At 38.5% G+C, this 27,891-nt stretch overlaps 1 protein-coding gene, 1 long non-coding RNA gene and 1 pseudogene across 10 annotated transcripts in view; 2 read left to right on the top strand and 1 right to left on the bottom strand.

Annotated features, from left to right (window-relative positions):
• LOC118662580 overlaps positions 1-9,971 on the top strand; it is a 53,392-nt gene extending 43,421 nt beyond the window's left edge. Inside the window, exon 4 of one of the 2 annotated variants that reach the window (XR_004969795.1) lies at positions 8,846-9,971. This is a non-coding gene — a long non-coding RNA (uncharacterized LOC118662580). The other variant, XR_004969793.1, reaches the window with a different exon arrangement.
• RALGAPB (Ral GTPase activating protein non-catalytic subunit beta) overlaps positions 1-27,891 on the bottom strand; it is an 88,713-nt gene that overhangs the window by 48,537 nt on the left and 12,285 nt on the right. For 5 of the 8 annotated variants that reach the window (XM_036321131.1, XM_036321133.1, XM_036321129.1 and 2 more), the window contains exons 4-16: positions 24,983-25,146; positions 23,870-24,056; positions 17,767-17,898; positions 15,328-15,506; positions 13,990-14,138; positions 13,649-13,865; positions 9,971-10,172; positions 7,110-7,277; positions 6,467-6,581; positions 5,948-6,095; positions 4,206-4,270; positions 2,883-3,012; positions 1,036-1,169 (exon numbers count right to left, since the gene is read on the bottom strand). In XM_036321131.1, coding sequence (XP_036177024.1) covers positions 1,036-1,169; positions 2,883-3,012; positions 4,206-4,270; positions 5,948-6,095; positions 6,467-6,581; positions 7,110-7,277; positions 9,971-10,172; positions 13,649-13,865; positions 13,990-14,138; positions 15,328-15,506; positions 17,767-17,898; positions 23,870-24,056; positions 24,983-25,146 — 1,990 coding nt within the window. Of the gene's footprint in view, positions 1-1,035; positions 1,170-2,882; positions 3,013-4,205; positions 4,271-5,947; positions 6,096-6,466; positions 6,582-7,109; positions 7,278-9,970; positions 10,173-13,648; positions 13,866-13,989; positions 14,139-15,327; positions 15,507-17,766; positions 17,899-23,869; positions 24,057-24,982; positions 25,179-27,891 lie in introns of all 8 variants that reach the window. The other 3 variants (XM_036321128.1, XM_036321132.1, XM_036321130.1) reach the window with 3 other exon arrangements.
• Positions 25,313-25,457, top strand: LOC118663906 (annotated as a pseudogene).

The raw sequence follows: 27,891 nt of genomic DNA, 5'->3' as shown, positions 1-27,891 counted from the left end.
GAAATGAAATTCTAGCATATTCTATAACATAAATGAACCTCAAAAACATGTTAAGTAAAAGAAGCCAGGCACAAAAGATCACATATTGTGTGATTTAATTTATATGAAGTGTCCAGAATAGGTAAATCCATAGAGACTGGTGGTCATCAGGGATTGTGGGGAGGGGAGACCAGAAAGCAAATGCTTAACGGGTATGGATTTTCTTTTTGGGGTGATGAAAATGTTTTGAGGTGGCTGTTAAACATTACAAATGTACTAACAGTCACTGAATTCTTCACTTTGAAATGGTTAATTTTGTAAATTTCACTTCAATCAAAAAGAAAATCCTTAGAGTACAAATGGCCACCCAACTCCAAGGTTCCACAAAATTGAATAATAGCTGTGAAAGTAAAAGTATAGCCAATTTCACCTATCTCTAATAATGGAAGATGGAAGAGTCACAGTCCCAAATGGCATATTTTAGAATAATCACTCTTTCTTTACCAAATTTATATTTATTAAAATTAAATGATCCTATACTATAATGGTACAAAATGCCATGCTGAAGTTTTAAAATACAGTGGGGCCTTGACTTACGAGTGTCCCGACTAACGAGTTTTTCGAGATACGAGCCGTATCTCGGCTGATTTTTTGCTTTGAGTTGCAAGCTAAAATTTGGGTTACGAGCCAGCTTCAGATGCCCCACCACTAGTTGGCGCAGCGAACGTCACAGTGAACGCCACAACATCAGCCCAGCATCCCGTGTCTCACTCATTCACTGTTGACATAAGAGTAATTTGAGTTATGAGCTCCGTCACGGAACAAATTAAACTCGTAAGTCAAGGCCCCACTGTAGTATCAAAAATACTAAGTAAAAAAAAGTGAAGTTAATTTTGTAAAATCTCACTTGGCGGCTCACTCTTGCACACTTTGAATATAAACTATGTTTGAGTATAAACCAACACTGCGATATCCATACCAAGGTGTCAGGAAATACAGAAAATAGAGCCATGGTCCAAGGCTGCTGGGCTAACATCAAATAACTGTCCTTCTCACCTTTGCCAAGCCAGAGAGGAGCTCCAGAGCTGCCAGTGATATGCTCATGTCTGGTCGCCACTGGGAGTTAAGTCTTTGGGTGACGAGATGAATGCTGCGAATCAGTAGCCCCGCAGCTGAATCTGTATTAAGAGCTAGGATATAACCCCAATGCCACATCCCACAGGGAGGGAAAACAACTAAGCATTAGTAACGAGAAGCACAGCATTCCACCAGGCACAGACCACAGCAGCCACAGTGAGCACGACGGGCACCCACACAGTGCTATGCTCCCCGCCCCACTGGCCTGAGCATCAAGCCTGACTGAAAAACAGTGCACAGGGCACACACGCCAGACAAAAGCAGCTTCTAGTTCCCAGCTCGGGTACTTTCTTATAGACATCCACTGGGATTTAGTAATTTCAATATCATTCTTATAACAATATAAAATTTTAAATTTCTACATTAACTCATAGAGTTACATTTTCAAAAAAAAAAACAATGAAAGGCTATCAATTATTTCCTTGGAATTTTATATAGAGGGAAAAATTCAAATCTCAGAATCTTCTCAGATGCTGGGGAATTATCCTAAAGCATCTACTAAAATTATTTTCAGGGGTTAAACCATCAAAAATCACATGCATTGCTTTTTAAACACATTGTAACATTTAACTCTTTAAGACTACTTTGATACTTCTAAAAAAATTAAATAACCAAGTGATTGTGTTTTTATTTGGCCTCCAATTCTATATTTAAAAGCAACTACTACTTGGCTGATAATAAATAAGGACAAATTAAATTAAATTGATAAAGGAAGCTTTAGGGACATTATACCTGTCGATCCTATCAGAAAGTGGGCAGTGACAACAGAAAAAGGAATGATCATTAAAGAGACACATTCATGCGACACTAACACAAATCTGGATTTCTTGGTAAAAAATATTTTACAACATTACAAGCAGACCTCACTAACACCAGTTCAAAATGCTGAAACAACCACTTCAAACACTTAAATTAGAACACATACAATGCAAAAATTTCTTTAGTGTAAAAGTGTTTTAGAAAGCATGAAAAATAAACAAATTTTCGCCTATAATATACTTAAACCCATGAACATAATGAGTAAGACAACAATTTAAATAAATGCAGTATTTAAATGTGTTTACTATCTACATAATGCCTTATATCTGACATGCTTGAGGATGCTTATGATTAAAAAATTAAACTCACGTCTAAGGATCTAAATTTCATTTCAATCTGGTTGGATTAACACTTACAGATTCAATACCCTATTATTTGTGTATAAAAACATAAAGGTACCCACAAACTCAGAGAATCATAAAGTAATTGTCCAAGGTAAAGGACACCACTCAATAGGATGTTCTTCTGGCAACTGTTTCCTTACGCTTACTTAAAATTTGTGACTGAGGAATCTAACCAGATATATAGTAAGGTATATAGGTTTTAAGCACAAAGACAGAGATTTTCCTCTGGATTCCCATCTCATGCATTTCCCACCACTCATCCTTACCACACTGCAATAACTGATGTACTGACTGACTCTGCCACATCCTATTTGACTCTGTGTTACCAGCCTCTGGTACAGAATTCGGAAATGTTTCCTGACCACCCATTATAATCATTTATAAAATCTAAAACTACCCAGAATCTAACTACTAAAAGTTATAGAGTTAAATTTATAAGATTTATTTGCATTTTCTTAATCTTTACACTAATAGCCTCTCTATTATTCTTAAATACATAAAAAAGTATGACCATAAAAATGTTTTGCTAATTTGTTTTATATACCTAGACATTAAAAGTTATTCTATAAACTTTGGATTTCAAAAAAAACAAACATGGCTTACCATAATCTCTTAGGAGAGCTTGAGCAGGTCTTTCACTATCAGGAGTTGTGGGCTCTGTGCTTCCACCACTTGCTGAACTAATACCACTGTTAGTGCGACTATGACTCTTCAGGTTATTTTCTCCACCACCCTGGTCAAATAAAAATGAATCAAATATTTTAGGGCTATAGCCATAGTTTACCAGTATAAATAGAGGTCAATCATTAAAAGCCATACTGATAAAATGAAATGTGCCAACTAAATAGCACAAACTGATACACAGATAAAAAGTGACAAGAGATTAAAACTGCTATAGTGTTTTTGCATAGACACTATCTACTGAAAGTTTATGAAGAGTCTGACGATTACAGGTGCCTATTCTGGGGTCTTCTTTGGTGATATTTACAAAGGGCCAGCCAAGGACCTTTTTCATCTTCACTAGCTAATGACTCCGCATCCTTCAAGAAATACCCTAAGTGCCTCCCAAGCAAAACTTCAGAACAGGAATACAATCTTAAAAAAAAAAACACAAACAAACAAACAGCAACTCTCAAATGTAGTTATACCATAAAATACAAAAAAAAAAAAAAAATACTATGGTTAGTTTAAAGATTAACTCCTATATGTTTAGGAGCTAACAAACGTATCTGTTAAAGATTTCCCTCATTTTTTCCTTTGTAAACACAATTCATTATATCCAGATCAGTTTATTATTATTAGCCACCTAATGTGACATGAATATAACTTCCTTAATAATAATTTGATCACCCATCCTACATCCACCAATCTAGTGTATTCCATTAATTTATCCACTCCACTGCCTCTACTCCAGGTATAGGAATCACATATCTTGGAGACAGAAGCAGGGGACACGGGGAGTCTCTGGAAAACTTTTTAAAGTTAGGAGCATTGGTGCTCTGGGGAACCTTCAAACTTTGATGTATAGGGCCTTGTAAGAGCTGATGAGATGAAAAGGATTCAACTAGATGCTTGCTAACAGCTAGCACTATATCTACTAGGGATAGAAGAAATGGAGTAGGGGGCTTTTTCTAGATTATTCAAGCCAATTCAACAGCATAGCAAAAGAAGTAAGAGCTTTAAGCAATAAAGACTGGGTTTGCTGGAATTTCTCTCATGCAGTATCTCTCAGGAACCTGATGTATAGTTGATGAGGTACTGAAAGGTAAGAAGCCTCAAAATATCTGATATTTCAAAATAGAATCCTTCTGCATCAATAAGCTGAATTTACAAACAAATGCCTTTAAAAATCACGAGGACGATATTTTAGAATGAAATTTAATCAGAAGTTGATAGTGTCTGACAGATTACATGTGGTAATCTTACCATTTCCATTTGGCAACCAATGGCTTCTAAAAGTGCTGAATCTTGAACAATATTTAGCATTGCTCCTGCAACAGAAAAAAAAAGCATTTTATTTAAATACATGACAAGAATACTAAAATGGCTAAAATAACTCAATTAATAGCAGAAACATGATTTTTAGAGCATTCCTGAAATTTCCATAAAATTACCAATAAATCTGTTGACTAGTCAGAAAAGATACTCCATTAAAATGCCCTAATTCTGATCTGCCCCCAAAGTTTCAAAACCACATTTTTCTAAAATAAATTTGAAGGTCAAACTTGCTTCATATAAAAATGACCACTACCAGATATTTTTTAATGAAAGACCAACCATTAATATCTCAATTTCAGGGCTTGCCTATGGCTACATAAGCTGAAAGCAAGGTGCCTTCAAAATATAATGTATTTATCATCAAGGAACTCATAGTCCTAGAAAGGCTAGGACAGAAACAAGATGGTGAGCCTAGCATACTGCTTTCTCATCCCAGTGGGAGAGTACTCTTGTCCACAAAGGATAAAGACAGAACAGATACAGCTTTGCCAATCTAAGGCAAGAATACCAATTGATTCTTCCTTGGAATGTATAAGGGAGCTCTTCAGAACAAGGGGAAAGCAAAACTAAACACTCTTATCAACCACAGAAATTATCTGATTTCAAGTGATATGTTATTTGAATAACTTAAAACACTACAAGTTAAAGGCTCTCTCAGATTGAGATTTAACCTTTGTTCCTTCAACTCCTTTCCAAAAATGGAAGGATTTACTCTTCTCTACTTATCTCACCTTCACACTATATAACATACTATCCCTCCTGAGCACTAATTCCAACCACTACTACCATCATTTCTGTCTATTCAAATTATACCCTATAAAATCCAATTTAACTTCTACTTCCCCCTATGAAGTATTCCTTGATCTTTTGGTTTCTTCTCTCTCAATACTAAGGACATGCTGATGTCCTTATGACATGTAATCAGTACTGCCTTCTACTATTATCTGACTACTTTGTGAGGGTATTCCAACCTCTGCAGTGAGACTTGCTGAAGGGCAAAAGCCACACTATTCACTTCTTTAGTATCCCACTCCCCACAGAGTACCTGTACCTAAGACCATGCCATTGGCTTGTTTAGATGAATGCCAGAAAGCACAGTAAGGAAGAGTTGCAGTGATCAAGTTGAGAGTAATGAGGGCTTAAAATATGCCAGTGGCCATAATGATGAGGAGCCATTTAAGAGGCAATCAATATGATTAGGAGACAGTAGGGAACAATAAGGAAAAAGGGAGGAAGCACAGCTACTCTTCATGTTCCTCTTGGGAGAGTTCTGACACAGCTTCCAGAATTACACCCACCTCAAAATACTTTCATATGCAGGCAACGGGCAAGAGGAAGAGGCAGAAGGGGGAGGAAAGGAAACAGAAGAAAGGGGTGGGAAAGAGAAGAGGGTAGAGAGAGAGAGAAGGACAAGAGGGAAAGAGAAAAACAAAGAACACAGATGACACTAAGCAAAAATGACTTACCAAGACAACTGAATGCTCTTCTCACCTCATCTCACGCCTTTACATTTTTTCACATATAAAAGCAAACAAATTCTGCTTCTGATTCAGAATAAGTAGAGCTATATTAGACTTAGCCTCCCATCACCAACCCAGACTGCCTCCTCAGCATGTCTGGGTCAAAATTATCTGGTTTTTCACTTACAAAAACAATGTATGAACACAAACCTAATATCATTTGAGTGTTGTTGGGGTCTGTTTCCGTTTGCAAGGCACCTATTAGTATATTCACAAGTCTCAACTTCAGGGACAAAAAAGTTATTGGTTTATCATAAGAAGAGCTGTCATCATTACTAAACTTTCCTTCCAGAACCACCTATGGAAGAAACAAATAATATTTAACATTGATTGCTGTGGTACACTATGCCCATGTAGAAACTGATACAGTGGACAAAGAGCAGATCAGTCTAACAAGCAAGGTTTTTAATCTGACTAATATTAGCCACTGTGCTAGGTCTGTTGCTAACTCAACAGCATACTATGTTATCAGATGTCACCACTTGAAATGGTAGGTGAGGCATGCTCGCGAACAGAAGAAATTTCCACAACAAATCAACTTTGTTGATTCACTAAAATACTTTTTAAAATGTTCTTAAAAGCTCCTGTTCCATTTTTAAAAGATAATTTGACTCGAATTTGCACACAAAACAGAACATAGAATATTAAAAAAATTTAATAAAACATTACCTCAGGTTTGACTGTGCCAAAGTGATGAGGGAGGGGCAACAAAGAAAGGAGGATATTAATAGAAGATCTTCTTAATTCTGTTGGATTTACATAGTTTTTGAATTTGGAGAGTTCTCTGCAAAAAAAAAAAAAAAATTGCTATTAGTATTTCCAAACTAAAGTATGTTTTTAGCTATTACCAAATATACATTATGCCAATTTTTCACAATACAAGCACTGGGTTTGGTTTCATAAAGACTGCAGTACCTACTTTCCACTGAGTTTATATTCTATAATGTGTGTGTGTGTGTGTGTGTGTGTGTGTGTGTCTATGTTAAACTGCTGTTATGGAATTAAACTAGAATCTGATTGACTGATTTTAAATGTAAGGCCTACTCTACAAAATTTAGGACTTCTAGGCCAGGGTTGCTCTTACGCCTCCAAACCAGGCCACAAAAGATTAAACATGCCCATGGACAAATCAGAACTGAAGGAGCTCAGGGATGAGGTGGGTCTGAATATTCTACACTCATTTGATGTGGCCTGAGTCTCCTTGGGCTATGAAGACAACTGAACATGATAAACTAGGAAACTGGGGAGGAACCACCAAAACAGACCAGGCCAAACCCAACAAATGATATGCTAATATAGAATGACAACTTACCTGTCAGGCAAAATGGTTTCAAGAGCTGAAATAAAGTAAGGAACCACAACATCAATCCCTTTCAAGTCACAGCAGAACAAAGGAGGGGAGTTTAGAATAACGCTGGCCAAGACAGGATGGCACACATAATCATTTATCTGCAAACCTTGAATTAAAAGCATGTAAAATCTAGGAAAGCAAGAAAAAAATTTTAAACAAACTGCTGGTCAGTTGTTTCCATAATTATTAATATTTTCTACAAACTCACCCGAAAGTCTTTTTGCACTCTTCACTACTTCTAACCTTTAAAGGTATTACTGAAGTTAGAACAATTCTGAATCAAAAACACTAAGAACCAAAATTATCTTTCCTAATGAAATAAATATTCATGTTTATTATACCTTTGTGAATCCTTGCAACTCAAATTTACAGGTGCCTACAAATAAAGCAACCAAAACAAAGCAAATGGCTGCAGTAATTATCAATAAACTGGAGGAATTACTCTATTAAAAATGTGCCTTTTTCTCTGTGACCCATAATTTTGGAAAAGACAAAGAAAGAAACCTCATTCAACCCTGCCTTCATCATGATGTTATATAAGACTCCGTATAGGAATATACCTAAAGTGTACCTTACATTGAGTATACCTTACTTTTAACCTGCTCCTCTAACCTGCAATCAACTAAGCATTCAATCTTCCATCGTTCAAGAGCAACTCTACTGGTATACTCTTCTACTAATATAAGGCACTTTTCCTCTCTGCAAAACTCTTCCGAAACAGCTTCCCCACCTCCTGGTCATTGCTCAACACATTTCAATCCATCTTTTCTCCCTAGAACCAAACTAAAACTATATTAGCAAATAAACAAAGGCCATTTCATTGCTAAAACCAGAAGACATGCCTAAGTCTTAACTGACTCTGCCTTTTTAAAGCACTCAAACCTCTGATTACTCCCTTCTTCTCTCCTTATTCTTCTGACCTCTGTGGTTATTTCCTTTTAATAAATCCTCTTACTCCGCCTGCCTTCTAGTAATGGTGTTCCTCAGGCTGCCATCCTTAGATAATTTTCTAAGCTGTCTCTTCCACTAGCCTGGTTTTAAACACTACTTAAGCCACTGAATATAATCAACTCAGTCTCTACCCCATACCTCTCACCTGAGCTCCAGATCTATTAGCCAAAAGTATACTGGATACCTGAGGGCAAGACATGTCTATTGATGTACTCCAGTAATCCTTGTGCAGTGTATGGCATAAATACTTGTTGATAAATACCCCAAAGACACTTCAAGATCAAAACTAAGCTCATCATTGGCCCCCTCACAAATATGCTTTTTTGGTTGGTCCTATCCAGTCTTATGGACCAGACAGAAAGCCCATGGTCATAACCTTCATCCTTCCTGCTGCTGCTACCATTTGTGGTATCTCCCCAACCAATATTCTCCCTCCTGAGAAATGTACTCCCTCCCACACAAGGGGTGCCAGCATTCCATGTGACCCACTCTTACAGCTATAGATGACTAAACCAGAGGTAGACACCTGATTAATCAGATTCTCTTTCTCAGGAATTTGAAATTAGGATTTAGAGATGCTAATTGGCCCTGCTGGTCACCTAGACAAAGGCCATGAAACTGAGAACTTAGAATACTGCAATATAAGAAAATGATTTGCAAAGAACAATGAAGTAGTTCTTGAAGACCATGAAGACAGAAAATTCAGAAAGGAGGAAAACCCATTCTGGTCCTTGAACACTTTCTAGATGCTGGTTCCTGCCCGTCATGAGGCCCTGCTGCATATCCTGACCTTCGAATGTATTAAATGGTACGAGTTTATCATAAATGACTTTCCTTTTGCTTAAGTCATATTGAGAGCCTATTAAGATACTCCTAAAACTAAGAGCCTATTAAGATACTCCTGATTAGTACCCTGAATGTACCATTCTGTTTCATATCTATATGCTTTGTTCCTTCTGATAGTACATTTAAACCTCTCTCCTGAGAACCTAGCAGATACACAGACACCTGAATGCTCTTGTTGATATTAATATAACTTCAGCAGATGTGCGAATGATTAGTTGAGATGGGCAACAAAAATAGGCCATTTCAAGTTAATTTCATAAAAATGTAAAAGGCCTAAAGTGTCATGGCTGGGACAAAGTGGAGAGATTAGAAAGAGTATTAAGTAGCAGAAAGTCAGGAGTTGGTTGACCAACTAAAGATGTACCTGAAGAGAAGTGGAGACTAAAATGACTCCTAGTTTCTGGCATGAGCAACTAACTGAATGGATGGCAGAGGCATTCACGAAAATTAGTTGAAGTCATAAATCTGGATAAGATGACCCTACCCAACTTGCTTATACTACCCATCTTTTTGAAGACCCAGCACAATCATTCAATCCTCTGTAACTCTTTCCTGAACCCCCAGGGTAAGTGTATGGTGCTTCTTCCTCTGAATGGTGACAGCACTGTGTGCTTTTCTCCTACCAACTTCCTATTACTACTGGATCATTGTAACTTGTGTACATGGCTTTGCTCACTCGAGAAAATAAGCTCCTTAAAGGCAGGATCTACAGTTAACATTTGTGAACTATCTAGTGTCTAATACTGTGCTAAAAATTAATTAGTATAATCCAAATCTCTCCAAAATTATAAGTCAAATAAAATAGAATAAATAATAGTTCTAAAATTAAAAGGATCTTAAGGGTCTTTACCAAATCTAATATGGCAAGTAAAATGGAAGAATTCAAGCAAAAATTTTGATTACTTACTGACATTTTCAGGTATTTCAAACCAACATTTACTGATCAATTCAGCCTACTAAGGCATGTTACAATATAGTTTCACTACCCAAACTACATAAATGGAAAAATAAAAAAATTCTAAGACCTGGATAAATAAGCTGGCAGAATCTCTTCTCCAGTCTTCTTGCTACAAAAAATCCTACACAGTGTCCCACAAGCCTCAGCTCTTCCTGCTTCATAGTTATCAGGAAATTCACTTGCATCAAACATGGGATTGGAAACCATGGTGTCTGTAGACATTTGTGACCCCTTCCGTCGAAACTCCATGCTAGCTTGTGTTGTAATGGCTGGGGAGAGAAAAGGAGGGTTTTATTATATTTGTCAATATGCAAATAGGCTCATGGGACCCTGGACACAAAGATCAAATGTTGGTGTCATTAAATAGCTACTTGAATAAAATCCAATAATTCTTTCGTTTAGCAACTATGTCTTAATTTTTTTAAGGGCTCTCTGTAATCTTCTTGGAAAATGGGTAACAATTAATCTATAGTGGTATTGTCAGTTTAACAAATTCTACTAGAAGTATTTTCCAACTGAATTTTCAATCATCAAAGTACATTTATATATATCTGTACTTGTACAGATATATAATACAAAATTTGGCTTTTCTATTATTTATTCTGTTTTTAACTTCCCCTATAGAAAGATGCTTAAACATTAAGACAAATAGCTACTGCAATTTCCACATTACCCCAGACAAACATCATTACTGAATGGGCAATCCCATGCCAGTCTGTATATTTTAGGGAGAGGGCAAAGTAAGGATGAGAATGGGTAGGAAGAAAGAGCATTCCCACCACCCACCCAACTCCAAAACACACACCAAAGAATCGCCCAACCAAGCAAAATGAGAATGAATTTTAAAAACCATAGACAGCAGCTAACTGGAGGTTGATAGATCAGAAAATTGGATTGGTAAGAAAGATTATCTATCACGGTCATTCACTGTCACTGAAACAGAAGCCCTTCGAAAGTTGCTTTTATTTTTAATAAAAGATTTCACAGTGTATTGAAAACCACTCTGAAATCTTTTATCACTCTACATGAAATGTTTAAATTATTTTGTAATATTTTTAATAGAATGCAGAGTCAAGTATAAATCTTTATGCAACTTCCCATGAGCCATTTTTAGTCCTGAATAAGCTATCCAGCAATAATACATTTAAAAAACACTACATGCAAAATGCATACAAATCAAACATTAAATCTGTATAAAAATAAGCTTAAAGCTTAAAAACAAACAAAAAAAGCCAAAACACAGTTAGTGCAAAATCCTGGAATTCATGACATGACCAGACTAGTATACAGAAATAATGGGACTGATTCAGGCAGATTAATTTGCTTTTGCCAACAATCTTCCCCATTCAAAACACAGAAAAGTATTTTTCTTCCCAAGTGCAAAAACTACAAGAGACAATGACAATCAAATTTTTTAATGGAATTATGAAAAAAATAAAAACATGACTGCAATTAAGGAGAAGCTTCTGGTTCCTACTTACAAGATTTATAAGAAAGAAGAATTTGGATAAAAGATGCTGCAAGATAATAGAAATAAATGGAAACAAATCAAAGGACAGCAGTAATTACAAAATACTTTAAAGATGGTGAAATCTTACAGTAAGTTAAGAAGCTTTTTAGCTTTTTAGCTTTTTAAAAATTAGATTAAAAGCGTTATGATACCACAAGCTAATTCAAAAACATAGGAAACTGTGCATTCAGATCCAAAAATATAATTTTTGTATCATGCAAAAGAAATGAACAAAGAAAATTACACAACTACAAAAGAATTGAGGTTTTGAACTGCCCATAACGTGCATTAAATTTTTAGTTCATTAACCCTTCCCAGCTCAATGTTACTTTTTACAAAGCACAGTGTACTGTCAAGTAAATATAAAGCTAACCAGTTCATAGAAGCAAACATTTTAAGTTACAGGTGAACTGGATGGCAGAATTCCTTGATGACAGCCAGTATTTAGAAAACAGACTAACAGTGTTAGTATTTCCAAACTTCCCACCACCCCCTGGGACCTCAAAAGTGGCACCCAACAGCGCTCTAACGCACTCAATTATCTGGACACTTCCAGTCTCCTGGGTAATGGAACAGCCTTTCTCATCTCTGAACATAATCAGGGAAGAGAAGTTTCTATCCTTTCCCCACCAAGGAAAATGGTAAGAATTAAAAGTAAGAATTTGTTGCCTATATATGATTTGAATTCTAACTTCTATCTTTTGGAACAAGAGGGTGAGCAAAGCTGTTACAAAATCCCTAGAGAGCAGGAAGATCTGTAAATTCCCTTTAAGCAAGCCCACCAAGGAGGCAGCAGCTTGAACCACTCTGGATTCAGAGATTTTAGTGTCAACAGCTTGATATCCAAAAGTTACACTGTAAAAATTACATCTTAATAAAAGTAAAAATATGTCTGACTCATTCTAGAATATATAAATAAATATAAACATAATTCAGAAAACTAAAAATATAAACACATTAACGTAAGAAAACATAAGCCAAAAATGGTTTTTAAGTTTTCATTTAGTCATCATAAGTACATTTACTTATCCATAAATAAACACCACTTTTAAACTTGTAAATAAAAGATAATATGAAAATGGTAGGATACAAAGTGTTTAAATTTGAACAAAAAAAATAAAGGAATCCCTAAACTCAACCATGCAATCTCAAATTATATTCCTGAAAATGTCTTTATAGTCACAACTTTTCTAAATTACATAAAAGATCTGTAAGAATATCCAAAATAATTATACGTATATAATGCTAACAGACACAGACTTTAGTTCTGAAATGATACAAATAGGCAAAAATGCATTTGTGAAAGAAAGCAGAGATCCTTGTGGACGCTAGTTTTATCTTTGGAATTAACATTCTCCCTAGAGAGGCATAAACTAATGCAATTAAGCCTCCTTTTTCATCAAGCTATTTCCAACACCAGTGGAAAAGTGCTTTCTTACCAAACAACCAATACACTCACTAATGCAGATAGCACAGTGCCTGGCACAGAGTAATTCAGCTCAATAAATGATAGTCATTATTATTATTCAGCTCTATAAGATATGTCATAAATAGTCCTCCCTCAGTACATTCTGCACTACCCTACATCTCATCCTGCACCCTATGCAATTACTTCCAAATATAATGGTAAGATGACAAAAATAAATCAGATTTTATTTAGATGGTGTTTCTATAATAAAACCTAAGTAAAGCTATCAGGGTTGAGTTACTGTCCACCAGTCTTTTTTAGTTTCAGAACAAATGGTATTTTTGAAAGTGTACACTAGAAATAAATTTCTCTCTACTAAAACCTGAGAAGTTAGAGTCTTGTGAAGCAGAAGTTTTCTGATATTTATATGTACTAATGAGTGAATGGTTGTCAAAATCTAAGAAAACACTTATTCTGAATAAATTTCTGGTTAAAATATTTAATTCTTGATATCAATAGTATTATCCTGGCTGACATGAAGGGAACTTCCAGGTCACCTACTACAAGAAATTTGATTCAACAACAAAAATGGCTAACATGAAGTGTGTCTAATAAAACCAGAAAAAGCCAAACCTCATAAAATAAACATAAAAAGGACAGGTAGCAAAACTTCCAAAATTGTTCAGCTGGAAGGGGTTAAAAACAAGACACTGCTTTGTCAGAGACAGAGAGCTTTTCAAGATACATATTAATCTTGCAGGTAGGAAAGATTAAAAAGAAAAGAAAGAAAAGAAAAAATGATAACGTATTTCTTGAGCAATATTTACCAGTCATGCTGCTGTCTCTGTTAATCCCATTATGAAGTTTACAGTGAACAAATGCTGCATCAAATAACCATGATCCAAAGAGATTCAAGATGCTGTTAACCTTTGGTCTCCGAGGGGCAGGCAGTGGCCGGGGTTCTGAACTAGTCTGATTTGGACTTGACAGAGGAGAAGTGGAGGATGTCTGGTGCTGAACTTTCGAGGCATGAGCAGTACTAACCTATTAGGACACAAAAATATATGCACACTCATGAAAAGTTTGGAAAAATAACAGGACTTTTAAAAAAGGACAGCAGATTAAAAAGTCAACATTATACAGCATAATAATGGTGATGAAAACTTACTGTGCTTGTCTTCATGGTGGCCTTATTCACAGTAACAGCCCGATGCCTTCGATTATGTGGTGGGGTGGTACTGACAGCAGTGCTTTGAGGCATACTTAATCTATTCACGGGTGTTGGAGGAGCACTATCTGATCGGGGTCTAGAAATGCCTTTAAGAAAAGACAAATGGAGTTATTCTTCATAGTTCAAAATATGTGGTCAGAAAATCTTCCTCAAGCAACACCAGTGAATGTTTAGTACAGACTACAGCAGAGACTGCTAGTATCCTCCGAATACCCATTTGCCCTCTCTTCCTGAGTTATAGAACACAAATTTTAGCTCGGCCTGGCTCCACAGAATCAACAACTACATTTCCAAGCCTCCCTCACAGCTAGATGTGGCCATGTTCTGACCACAGAAAAGTGGGTGATGTTGGGAATCTCCTTAAAAGGACCAATCAAGTGTAGGCTCTCCTTCCTTCGTAATTCCTGAAGAGGATAGTTGGAACTAACTCATTCAATTATCATGGCCCATGAGAGAGTGCAGAAGGGATAGAGAGCCAAGCCACAAGATACACGTGCCTAACAATGGTAGAACTGCTATAGCAGCCCTGTACTGCCTAGCCCTGGGTTTAAAACACGTGTAAGTAAACTATCTTGTTTCAAACACTGGTATTTTTAGTTGTTATATGACAGTCAAACTTAATTTGACCTAATACAGGGATGGGCAAATGTAGGTTTACAGTTGTGAGTACACAAAACACAGAATGTATTCTTGTACTATTTAACTATTGCATTATTTATATTACAACTATAAACCTACTTTTGCCCACCCTGTATATTATGTATGTATTATAGTAACACGTACACATAACAAATGCTTTAGAAAGTGATATATTAAAATATCATTGACTTTCAACAGGTAAAAACAATTCTGACTTTTCATAGTCCTAAAATGTGAAAAGCAGTTCAAAATAGTTCATAAAAGGTATAACTTGCCTCCTATAATACATGTGAATCTGTATTTTCTTGAATTACTAGTAAGAATGAACAGTTTTCTTTTGCAAATCTTTTATTCATATCCTTTGTCTATTTATTTACCAGGTCTTATTCTTTTTCTTAGCACTGTCTGGTCTATTCATATAAAGACAACAAAAACCCTCTATTATATTTGTTCCAAATAAATTTTCCTAGTTTGTTATTTATAATCAAATCTATTCATCCTTTTCTTGGGCTTTCATAATAGTACCTAAAACTAGACTCATACATAAATAATAAATAAATAAATAAATAAATAAATGAATAAATAAATAAATAAAAACTAGCTCTTCAAACATCTAGCAACATACACAAAATTCACCTAGGAATGCATCCACCAGACAGCTGATCCCACGCATGGCACGAAAAAATATTTGAGGCAGATGTTTAAGGCAGGGATACTGATTCAATTCTTGTGGCATTCCGCTCACATTCAGGAACTGTTCCTGAAATTTGGGAGTAGAGCTTATAATGGCTGGGTTACTCAAATCCACAGGATTACTATCAAAAGAGAGAGAAAAATTAATTAAACATTTAAAAGATTCTTTAGCAATAAACGGCATGCAATCTATTTTAAGAACAGGGCTGTTTGTCCCTATTTAATTCAGAGAGGAGGCTTATCTGTATTTAACCAGTTAACTGCCATGCGTCCAAAACAGAAACCATCCCCATTTCTTTCATATGTGCTGGAATATTTACGAATTTAAGTTACCATAACTTTCTTTACAAACCCAGAGATGTCACCAACAAGTCTGATTTTAAAACTGGGCGACCAGAGTTGATATGGGAGGTTGCGGCTATAGACGCGCCTGGTGTGTGGGGAAGGTCCGCTGCTTGCGTCTACAGACGCTTATGGCGTACAAAGGGTTAACAGGCTAGGGACTCAAACATCAGCACTTCTTTACAGAAAACCTGCAGTATGTTTACATGAACTTACTCTGCCTATTCAAAGAATGAGACTCAAATGAGACTAGAAATTTTTAAGAGTATACATGGATATTTTTCTAATATGTTTGGAATTAAGCAATGGAATAAAAATTGTAAATAAATCAATAACTCCAAGGAAAAAAATTTTACATTAATACTAACATATTCACTTATTTTAAAACTTGGATTGTTTGTATTCATGTGTATGTACTAAAGCCATATATTTCAAAACAACATATATTTTATGTGCAAATAATTTTAAATATTTCCACTAAAAAATAGATTTAGATTTCTACTCAAAATGGGCTACTTAGCTATCCATTAAATGGCCTCGCCAACTCAAAGTGATATTGTTTAAACCTACAGGCAGTACCTGGAAAGAATTTCCACTATGAGGTCAAAAGAACTAGGCTGAGAAATACAAAACAATGGATTATAACTGCTCTGCCCTTTGAAACCTCTTTTACTACCCACTCAGACTCTTCTTAATTGCAAGTGGGAACAAGGGACCATATATATGGGCTTCTAGTGTTAGTAGATTGTAACCATAGACCTATAATTCATCATGTGGGATAGAGGGGATAAGTCTAGTAGCAGTACCAGAAAGCTTGTACCAGCTTCTCCACATGTAAATCTGAAATTATTTTACTGGTACACAAATTATTAGAGAACAGAGTAAAAAAAAATTTGAAATGAGAATGGGTAACTGCATTCCTACAGTTCCCAATGCTCTGTATATCTGACACAAGTAGAGAGCCTGTTAAAAATCCAAATTTGACCTAGATTTACTGAAACAGAACCTCCATATTGAAATAAATTAATATAAATTAATATATCACATCAACAGGTAAAAAAGAAAAAACTTTTAATCATTTAAAATAAATCCCAAAATATGATTTGAATAAAATTCAGTACTCTTCCTGATTTCATTTACATTTTTAAATTTTAAATTTTTTGAATGCTTAGGCAACCAGGAACATAAAAAACAAACAAAAACTAATATCAACTAACATTCTACTCAAAATTTCATGTAGTAGAGACATTACAATAAAAATCAGAACACAGAAAACACTTCTAATCTTAAATAAACACAAAATTACAGAAAAATAGATTAAGAATATAAACTGAAAGATGAAAAACAAATTGGAAAAAAAATAGATAGAAAATGGTTAACATTCTTAATTTATTAAAAGGTCATACAGAATAAATGAGAATCACTAGTACACAAATAGAAAAATAAGGCTAGTCAAACCAGAAAGAAAAGATATGCAAGGAAAATGTTTAAGAATCAAGACACTACACAACAGAACAAAAGTTCCATAGAGCACAAAGATAGGGCTAGTAGAGAGAAAGGTAGGAAGCAATGAAGCTGAATTGAATAGAATTACCAGAAAGATATAGCAGAAAGTAGCAATTTATCCCTCTGAAATTTTATTGTATCCCTCAGCAAAATTTTAAACAAGGTTACTAGAGGAAAGGCTCTGAGAACCATATTGACCGTCAGTGCAGGTCACAGAGAGAAGCAAGGTAGTCTCCAGGCCCCACAAAATGTGACAAATTCCTAGAAAAATATCATCTAGGCTGTAACAACAGGCAAGAGAACAAAATACTGCAAATACCACAGGAAACATGCTCCTAGAGAGTACAGACCAAGAGCAGCTGAGCATACCCTGGCCCTATGGAACAGGGAGAGCAGAGAGCACATGATGTAGATGGGTGTGCTGTCCACTTTGGGTCCACCGGACACTCTGAAATCCATTAAGAAAGGTATAGCATGGTTTCTGCCCTAGACACTTACTGGGTAAAGAGCACATGAAAACTAAATTAACAGTACCTTAACATATGTAAAAAGCGAAACCATGTCTGTGCAACACACTCGTTATCCATTTCAGGAGGGATCAGACTGGCATCTTCATCAGGAACTTTAAATGGAGGAAATGAAGGACCATATGTAAAGCGTAGCAATCTAGAAAAAAAAAGAAAAGCACACAACTAAGTTCATTTCTTAACTAGAACGAATAATACGTTCAAGCATTAAAATACAAGAGAAAATAGATGAAACATGTACTTATATCTCACTGAAGTGAGTAAGATAAATAAAACCCTTGTTTATAAAACAAATTAGAAGCAAATTTCTAGTTTTGTTTTTTTGTTTTTTAAATCTTCACCCGAGGATATTTTTTTCCATTGATTTTTAGAGAGAGTGGAAGAAGTGAGGAGGAGGGGGGGAGAAAAACAGAGAAACATCAATGTGAGAGAGATACATCAATTGGCTGCCTCCCGCACATCAGGGGCCAGGGATCAAACCTGCAACAGAGATACCTGCCTTTGACCGGGAAATGAACCCGCAACCCTTCAGTGTGCAGGCTAAAGCTCTAACCACTGAGTCAAACCAGCCAGGGCCAAATTTCTAGTTTATAAAAGGATTTTAAAACATTTATTCATTTGTTTATTATTTGTTTATTATTTATAATAGCTATATTTATATTTTACTATATTTTATAAATTATAACTTATATAACTACATATCATTTAAATTTATAACATTATAAGTTGTATAAACTAAATATTACACATAAATTTTATATTTTATCATATAAATGATAGCTTTATATTATATACTAGAGGCCTGGTGCACAAATTCGTGCATGGGTGGGGTCCACCCAGCCCGTCCCAATTGGGGCCAACTGGGGCCAGCTGGCTGGAGGGAGGGGTCACAGGAGGTTGGCCAGCCAGCCCCACCCCTATTGGGTGGGTTGGCCAGCCGCAGTGCGTGTCATAGTGACCGGTCGCTCCGGTCATTCAGCTTATATATAGAGAGATAGATATAGATATAGATATAGATATAGATATAGATATAGATATAGATATAGATATAGATATAGATATAGATATAGATATTTACAATTACATAACGCTGTAGTATTTAACATAAATTTAAAGTTATATATTACTAACTTATACAATTATAAATTATTTTCAACTTTTTGTTTATAAATAATTGCAAATGACATAAATAATAATCCTATATAATAAAAGCCTAATATGCTAAGTGTCCAGTCGGCTGTTCAACCAATCAAAGCGTAATAAGCTAATGATATGCTAAGGCCACTCAACCGCTCGCTTTGACATGCATTGATCACCAGGGTCCAGACAGTCGACTGGTTGACCAGTCGCTATGACGTGCACTGACCACCAGGGGGCAGACACTCCGACTGGTAGGTTAGCTTGCTGCTGGGGTCCGGCCGATCGGGACTGAGCGAGACAGGCCAGACAGGCCCTGGAGCCCTACGGTGATCCCTGGAGCCCTACGGTGATCCCTCCCCAGCTGGCCAACCTCCCGCATCCCTCCCCGGCCCCAAGCATGCACTGGTGGGGTCCCTCGGCCTGGCCTGCACCCTCTCACAATCCAGGACCCCTTGGGGATGTTGGAGAGCCGGTTTCAGCCCAATCTCGCAGGCCAGGCCAAGGGACCCCACTGGTGTACGAATTCGTGCACCAGGCCTCTAGTTTAATGATAATCACATAATGGAATTATCTATAATAATAAAAGCATAATATCCTAATTAGACCAGACAGCTGAACGACCTTCTGGACGACCTTCCAGACAACCTTCCAGATGAAACCGGGGCTGCAAGGGCTGAGGCAAGCTGTGGCTGCGAGGGCCAAGCCCTTTGCATGAATTTCGTGCACCGGGCCTCAGTATTTATATAATTATCTAGTTATATAAGTAATAAGTTATTTATATTATTTTTAAGATTTATCTCACTGCAAATTCCTTCAACACAACTAAGCCATAATTTGTTCATAATAATAACTGTTAAATAGCTTTACACAAAGTTGAGAATTCATAGTGTACCTTAAAAGTAATTCAACAATTCAATTACTTAATTTAACAGTAATATTCCAAATGTACTAAAAACTGTTCAAAGCCCTTTATTACACATCTGGAGATTAGATCTTAATAAAATAACCAGAATATACACATAGACAATGGATAAAACATTCATATCAATAACATTTTTAAGGTAAAATACTGGTAACAACATCAATATAAAAAAAACATAGGGAAATTATTATTTTTTAAGATTTTTTTATTGATTTTGAGAGAGAAGAGGGAGGGAGAGAAACATCCATCAGCTGCCTCCCGAGTGCCCCCCAGGTATGTGCCCTGACCAAGAATCAAGCTGGCAACCTTTCAGTGCATGGGACAATGTCCAACCAACTGTGCCACACTGGCCAGAGCAAAAATAGGAAAATCATTAAATGAATTCTAATTCCATGAAAAACTAAAAAGCCATTAAAAATATGATCTCAAGATCTAGCTATGAAAAAAGGCATATATGATAAAAATCAGACATTAAGTGAAAAAAAGCAGATAGTACAGTGAATAAATCTCAAACTGATTTTTTTAAAAGAGAAATGGGAAAAAATTCATTCAACTGTTAACACTGGTTGTCTGTAAGTGATGAATATTTCCCCATACACCTTCCAAATTTTTTAATTATAAGTATGTATTACTTTTACAATCAAGATAAAAGTATTACTTAAAAATAGGGGTATAATATTGACATTCAGCAAGATTACCAGAATCAACAGAATATTCCAAATGTTCACTGTTTAGTTTAAATAGTGATAAAGATATATATATTTTATTAATTCAGAAAAAGAGCAATCTACCCTCTGATACAGAGAGTACAATCTACCTTCTGATACCCACAAATTATTTGTGCGCCCCCAATCAAACCTGAATCATACCAAATCTCTAGATCTAATTCCCAGTTGACAGGAAATACAGGTAATAAAGGAACATGTTAATTAACACAAGTAGAACATAATCAGGAAAATCCAGAATGTGAAACACTACAAAACAAGCAACCCAATTTCTTCAACCAAAAAAAAAGTACAAAGAAATAAAAATGAGAAAGAGAAACCTATAATTTAAAATAGGCTTAAGAAACATGTCAACTAAACGCAATATCTAAACCTTTTTTTGTTTTTGGATTCAATAGAACCAACTATAAAAAAAGAAAAGGATATTGAGACATTCAGGGACATTTGAACATTCAATGGTTAATATTAAATAACTAGAGGCCTGGTGCACAAAAATTTGTGCACTCGGGGGGAAGGGGGCGGTCCCTCAGCCCGGCCTGTGCCCTCTCGCAGTCTGGGACCCCTCGGGAGATAACACCCTGCTGGTTTAGGCCTGCTCCCAGGTGGCAGAGGGCAGGCCCAATCCCTAGGTGCAGCCCCTGGTCGGGCTCAGAGCAGGCCGATTGGGGAGTTGGGGCGCTGCCCCCTGTCATGCACAGAGCAGGGCGGATCAGGAGGTTGCGATGCCACCCTCAGTCGCGCTCAGGGTAGGGCCAATTGGGGGGTTGGGGCACCGCCCCCTGTCACACTCAAGGCAGGGTCGATGGGGAGGTTGCGGCACCATCCCCTGTCACCCACAGAGCAGGGCCAATCAGGGGGTTGGGGAGCTCCCCCCTGTCACACACAGAGCAGGGCCCATCAGGGGGTTGGGCGCCGCCCTCTATCACCCACAGAACAGGGCCGATCAGGGGGTTGGGGCGCCACCACTTTCACACTCAGGGCAGGGCTGATGGGGAGGTTATGGCTCTACCCCGTCACACACAGAGCAGGGCCCATGGGGGGGGCGGGGGTGTTGGGGCGCCGCACCCTGTCACACACAGAGCAGGGCCGATCAGGGAGTTTGGGCGCTGCCCCCTGTCACGCTGATCCCAGTGCTGGGAGGCATATTACCCTTTTACTATATAGCATAGAGGCCTGGTGCACGGGTGGGGGCCGGCTGGTTTGCCTTGAAGGGTGTCCTGGATCAGGGTGAGGGTCCCCACTGGGGTGCCTGGCCAGCCTGGGTGAGGGGATGATGGCTGTTTGCAGCTGGTCACACACCCTTCAGGGTGGGGATCCCCACTGGGGTGCCTGGCCAGTCTGGTGAGGGGCTGAGGGCTGTTTTCAGGCTGTCAGGTGACTGAAGCTCCCAACCGCTCCTTTTCTTCTTCTTTTTTTTTTATTCTGGGCCAGCTTTAGCTCTGGCTCCAGCTCTGAGGCCTCTGCTGCTGGGAAAGCGGAAACCCTCGGGCCCAGACTTGTTTGTGTTCTATAATCGAAACTCTGTATCAACTCCAGCTCTGAGATCCCGGCTCGCTGAAAGCAGGTTTCTGGGGTTTTGTTTAGCTTCTATATTTGTAACTATGTTTCAAATTGCCCGCTCAGAGGCCGGCAAGGCAGGCGGGGAACGTTGGAGTCCGCCGTCACTGAAGCAAGCAAGCCTCATTCATGTTCGCTTTAAGCTGCCTGGCTGCCGGCTGCCATCTTGGCTGGCAGTTAATTTGCATATCTCACTGATTAGCCAATGGGAAGGATAGCGGTCGTACGCCAATTACCATGTTTCTCTTTTATTAGATAGGACTAGGGGCACGGTGCACGAAATTCGTGCACTGGGTGGGGGGGGGGAGAGTGTCCCTCAGCCCAGCCTGCCCCCTCTCACATACTGGGAGCCCTCAGGCGTTGACCCCCATCACCCTCCGATCGCCTGATTGGCCCCTTGCCCAGGCCTGACGCCTCCGCCAGGTGTCAGGCTTGGACAGGGGACCCCCATCTCCCCCCGATCACTGGCTCTGGCCCCCGCCCAGGCCTGAGGCCTCTGGCCCAGGAATCATGCCTGGGCAGGGGACCCCCATCTCCCTCTGATCGCTTGCTCCACCCCCCGCCCAAGCCTGACGCCTCTGACCCAGGCTTCAGGCCTGGGCAAGGGGACCATCATATCCCCCCAATCCCCGGCTCCGCCCCCCACCCAGGCCTGATGCCTCGGCCAGAGGAGTTGACCCTCATCACCCTCCGATCACCAATCACCGGATCGGCCCCTTGACCAGGCCTGAGGCCTCCGGCAGAGGTGTCAGGCCTGGGCAGGGGACCCCCAGCTCCCCGCGGTTGCAGGCTCCGCCCCTGCCCAGGCCTAACGCCTCTGGCCTAGGCGTCCAGCCCAGGCAGCGGGGACCTGCAGTGGCAGCGGGGGGCGCCGCGATCGTGGGCTTCGCTTTAGGCCCAGGCAAGGGACCCCTAGCTCCTGGGACTGCCAGCTTCGACCGTGCCCAGCTCCCATCGCTGGCTCCACCCCTACTTCCTGCTATCACTGGCCAGGGCGGCAAAGGCGCCTGATTCTCCGATCATGGCTGGGGGGCAGGGCAAAGGCGGCCCTGGGGCCGCCTTTGCCCTGCCCCCCACCTCTTAGCTCCCCCCTGGGTTTCAGATCACTGTCAGTGGCAGGGGGCTTCTTCCTGCTTTCCCTTTCGCCTCCCTGCATTGTGCCTACATATGCAAATTAGCCGCCATCTTGTTGGCAGTTAACTGCCAATCTTAGTTGGCAGTTAATTTGCATATAGCCCTGATTAGCCAATGAAAACGGTATCGCCGGACGCCAATTACCATTTTTCTCTTTTATTAGTGTAGATTGTTAAGATTTTTTTTGTACAATAATGGTATTGTGACTATATTTAAAAAAGAATCTTCATTTGCCCTGGCTTGGGTGTTTAGTGGTTAGAGGGTTGACCCATGCACCAAAGGGTCAAGGGTTGGATTCCTGGTCAAGGGCACATCCGGGGTTGCAGGTTCAATCTAAGTGCAGGAGGCAACCAATCAATATGTCTCTCTCACACTGATGTTTCTCCCTCTCTCTTTCTTCCCCCTCCCTCCCTCCTTTCCACTCTCTCTAAACATCAATGGAAAAAATATCCTCGAGTGAGGATTAAAAATAATAATAAAATAAAAACGCAATAAAATTGGCTTGATTCTGTATCAAAGTACCACAATAATAGACACAAGGTATAGGCTTTTTACAATGTATTCCATGAATCCAAAAAAGACAGAACTAGTTAAGACGGATGAAGGAAGGTAAGTCAATGACAATAACCTACCTTGAAGTGAGTGCACAGATGACCTTGCTCCACTGCTCCACCACAGCCGGGTGGTGCCTCCAGTTAGCCACCATCTCCTTAGCTGTTTTCCAATATGGAGGTGTTGGGAAGCACCGAGTACAAGCTAGTAACCAAACCTCAAAGAGAACACCAATCAACTTCTCTGCCAGATTCTCAGCAAGTCCACCTTACCAACAAAAAGAAAACATATCTTTAATATACTTATTTTTAAAGCAGAATCTTCAATTCACTGATTTAAAAGGGCTGGTCAAAAAATTAAAATAACTGCAATGGTAAGTTTTTACTTTCAAACAATTTAATAGTAAGAACAAGAAAAGGTTCTTGGGAATGCCTATGAAGGAAATCATACCTATATTAACCAGTTATCATTTTGAAAGTTTTCAAGTCACCCTGCTCAGTTTTTATCCAAGATCTTAATCTTCTAGCAAGTGGGACAGGAGCACATTGGGGAGAGAGGAAAGAATGAGTGCCTAAGATGAGCAACCTCCCATAATCCTCACATTAATTCTACAGAGTAAGTATTTATAAAACCTACTAGAGGCCCTGTGCACAACATTCGTGCACTGGGGGTGTGGGGGGTTCCTTCAGCCCGCCTATGCCCTCTTGCAGCCTGGGAACCCTTGGGGGATATCTGCCTAGGGGTCCTTAGTGCTGCCGCAGAGGCGGGAGCGGCTCCCACCACCGCCACTGCACTTGCCAGCTGTGAGCCCGGCTTCTGGCTGAGTGGCACTCCGCTGTGGGAGTGCACTGACCACCGGAGGGCAGCTCCTGCATTGAGCATCTGCTGCCTGGTGGTCAGTGCGCATCATAGAGACCGGTGGTTTTGCTGTAACAGTCACTGGGCTTTTATATATATAGATATAGATAAGCTACTGTTCCTATCATTATAAAAAATATATTAATTCACCCTACCATCACTGAAGATAAAATAATTTCATATCATGCTTTTCAGGGTTTCTATTCTAAGAATTGTTAACCTTGGTTTGTCAACTGTCATGCCAAAATTTAAATCCCCAGAGTCTACTATTCATGATTTTAAAAGTAAACTATTTGAAGCTCAGAAATAAATTAGAAAAAATAAGATAAACAAACCTTGAACAGTTGGAGGGGCTAGAAGTATGTCATTAATCTGCAGAAGAAACAACAATAAGACTTCCCAGGTTTCTCGGGCCATGATGGATGATTCGCGGGCCAGTTTCTGAATGGCTCTCAGGACCTGTAAGCATAGTCGGATCTGACTGGAGCCCTGTTCCTGTCTGAAGAAGATGGACAGATATCACTGACAATCCTTGAGAAGAGAAAGCAACAGTTTAAGGACAGGCAATTTATGGACACAGCAATGGTCCAATAATAGAGAATCAGCAGACCTAAGGACTAGGCACAACCTCTTCAGTTCAAAGTTACTTCTTAAAAACAACAACAACCCCCTGGAGATGGGCAAGGAGACACGTGATTGGTGGTGTTGCTCTTATATCAATCAGGGGCAAAGCAGATGTACAATCCTTAGTTCATCCTAGCTTGATGCCTGTGTTGGCAGCCAGAGCTGTTTCATGACTGAGGCACATTAAAAAAAAAAAAAAAACAACAACAAAGTTACTTCTTCCCATCATATAGTTCCGCACTCTGGGATCTCCCCATCGGATAGTTCAGCACTCTGGGATCTCAAGCTACCACTCCTATGAGGACTTGAAAGCTCCTGGGGTGAGAGGGAATACTAGAAATGTAAGCTTCACCTCTGGATTTTCTATGTCTACAATATACCTGGCACGTGTCAAAAGGTATGTGATAGGTTTCTGTTGAATGAGTGAGCGAATACCCACAACCACTCCTGCTGTACACATTGAAGCAGAAAGACCTTTGTATTCTTTTTTAAAATTTTAAATGCACATTCATGAGAATACTGCATGGGATTTCATAGTGCTCACAGTCCCTATGAAGTTAATGTCTGTTAGCAAAGAACCTATGGACCCAATGGAATATCATTAACAGGTCCCTAAAACCCATGAGGTATGCAGGTAATTGCCTCAGAGATAAGGACCTGCTACTGCTATTCTAATAAAAAAGGCACCTTAACCCAAAATGGGGGCTCCAAAGTTTCTCATATATCCTAGAAGAACAGTTTTATAACTCTTTAGTGCACAGGATCATTTTTTTCCACGGGAATAAAATAGTCAAACTATTAGGGCTGGGGTTGAAGAGGAAAGGAGATATAGGCCCAAGTCCAAACCCTTATCCCCACTCTCCAAAGTAGACCATGTTAGAATTTTGAGAATAGTAGGAAACCCACTGCATAAACAAATGGTGAGTTGGCTTCCAGACTTCCTATATGAAACTCAAAACAAGTAACTAATATTATTGAAATAAATCTTAAAGCCAAATTTTTATATATTATGACATGTCATAAAGAACTAATAAAATATGTCTTAATCAGAGTAGGAAATCTCAGACCCTCCTCAAGAAATCCAGAAACTCAAGTAAGTACCCCTAGAACTCTTACCCAACCTTAGAATAGACATTCTCAGATTCTAAGCCATGACCCAGAAAAAACTTACCCTCAAGTTGCAAACAAATGACACCACTAAGTTTTCCCAAAAGAAGTCAAACCTAAAGCAAAATGATGAGACATTCACCTAGGAAAAGTCAAGAGCCCTCAAGAATTGTCAATTCAGTAGCGTCCAAGTTTCTAAAGCTTAGAGAAATGAGGTAATCTTTACTAAAAAATAAATAGAAAAGTCTAAACACCAGAGACTTTTCCCAATATTTTCAAAAGTAACTTGTGCTCTTCAGAAAAACTGTTCTAGAACAGGGGCTAGTGAACTGTGGCCCATGAATCAAATCTAGCCCTGCCATTAGTTTTTGCAAATAAAGTTTTATTAGAACACAGCCATGCTCATTCATTTATATACTGTCTGTGGCTGCTTTCTCTACAACAAACAGGTACTATATGAACCCACAAAGCCTAAAATATTTACTACCTGGTGCTTTATGGAAAACTTTGCCAACTACACAGCTTTATAAGAATATTATGTTTTTTAAAGTCCAGTATATTTGAGCAATAGATCAAAACCCTCATCATTTTTTAAAAATGGTTCACTTTTTTCTCAATTATGACAAAAAAGGAAGAGAAAGGCAGAAGAGAAAGATTACATCTACTCTGACTTAATCTCTTACAAAGAAGGCAGTTTCCTTTTTATAGTGTCACTTTTTATAAAAACCACTAAGTAAATTTGATAACAATTTTCTGAACTATCTGAATCAAAAAAAATTTTAATTTCCAATAATGGGAAATGAGATAACTCACAATATTTAGCACTGGAATTATTCAGCTCTCTAAGATATTCTTGACCAGGAGAACTCTAAAACTCAGTTTAATACCCTCTCAGAAGTATGCACACACACACTTTTGAGAAAACAAGCTAATTACAAATTGTAGCATGAATCATTTGTAAGGTGTCATGATTCTCAAAAGAAAAAAGCAAAAGCCTAATGAACTCAAATGACATTGACTTTTTCATCAATACAGATTGAACACTAAGAGGTGGTAAGGGTACAGAGAGGAAGACGCAATGATTTACAACTCATCAAATTGTCCCATGTATAATCAAAAAGGCCAGCAAATTGGTCTCCTAAATGGGATAACAAGAAAGCATTAAAACTATTTGAGAACCTGTTTTGCCACAAACAATATGCAAATTACTGCCAACTATTTCCTGTTATTATTTCCATTTGAAATCAATAAACACAAGCAACCAGCACTTAATTCACACTAAAGGTAATATCAGTATTGCACCAGACACTGTAGAAGCCTAAAATATGTACAGCTCAGTACCTGCTCTTAATTTGGTTAGATGGGGAAATGAGACATACACACTTTAAAACCTCAGGAAGATATAAGAGTAACATAGGAAGTACCATACAGGTTCACAGCAGGTTTGGTCACTATGGGCCTCGATGGTAAGGTAAGGCTTCTCTTTAGAAGATAAACCAACAAAAATGCAATG

This window comes from Myotis myotis, unplaced genomic scaffold (assembly GCF_014108235.1).
Source record: "Myotis myotis isolate mMyoMyo1 unplaced genomic scaffold, mMyoMyo1.p scaffold_m19_p_9, whole genome shotgun sequence".
NCBI classification, from domain to species: Eukaryota; Metazoa; Chordata; class Mammalia; order Chiroptera; family Vespertilionidae; genus Myotis; species Myotis myotis.
Note: the sequence above shows the minus strand (reverse complement) of the source record. Positions and strands in the feature narration are given on the sequence as shown.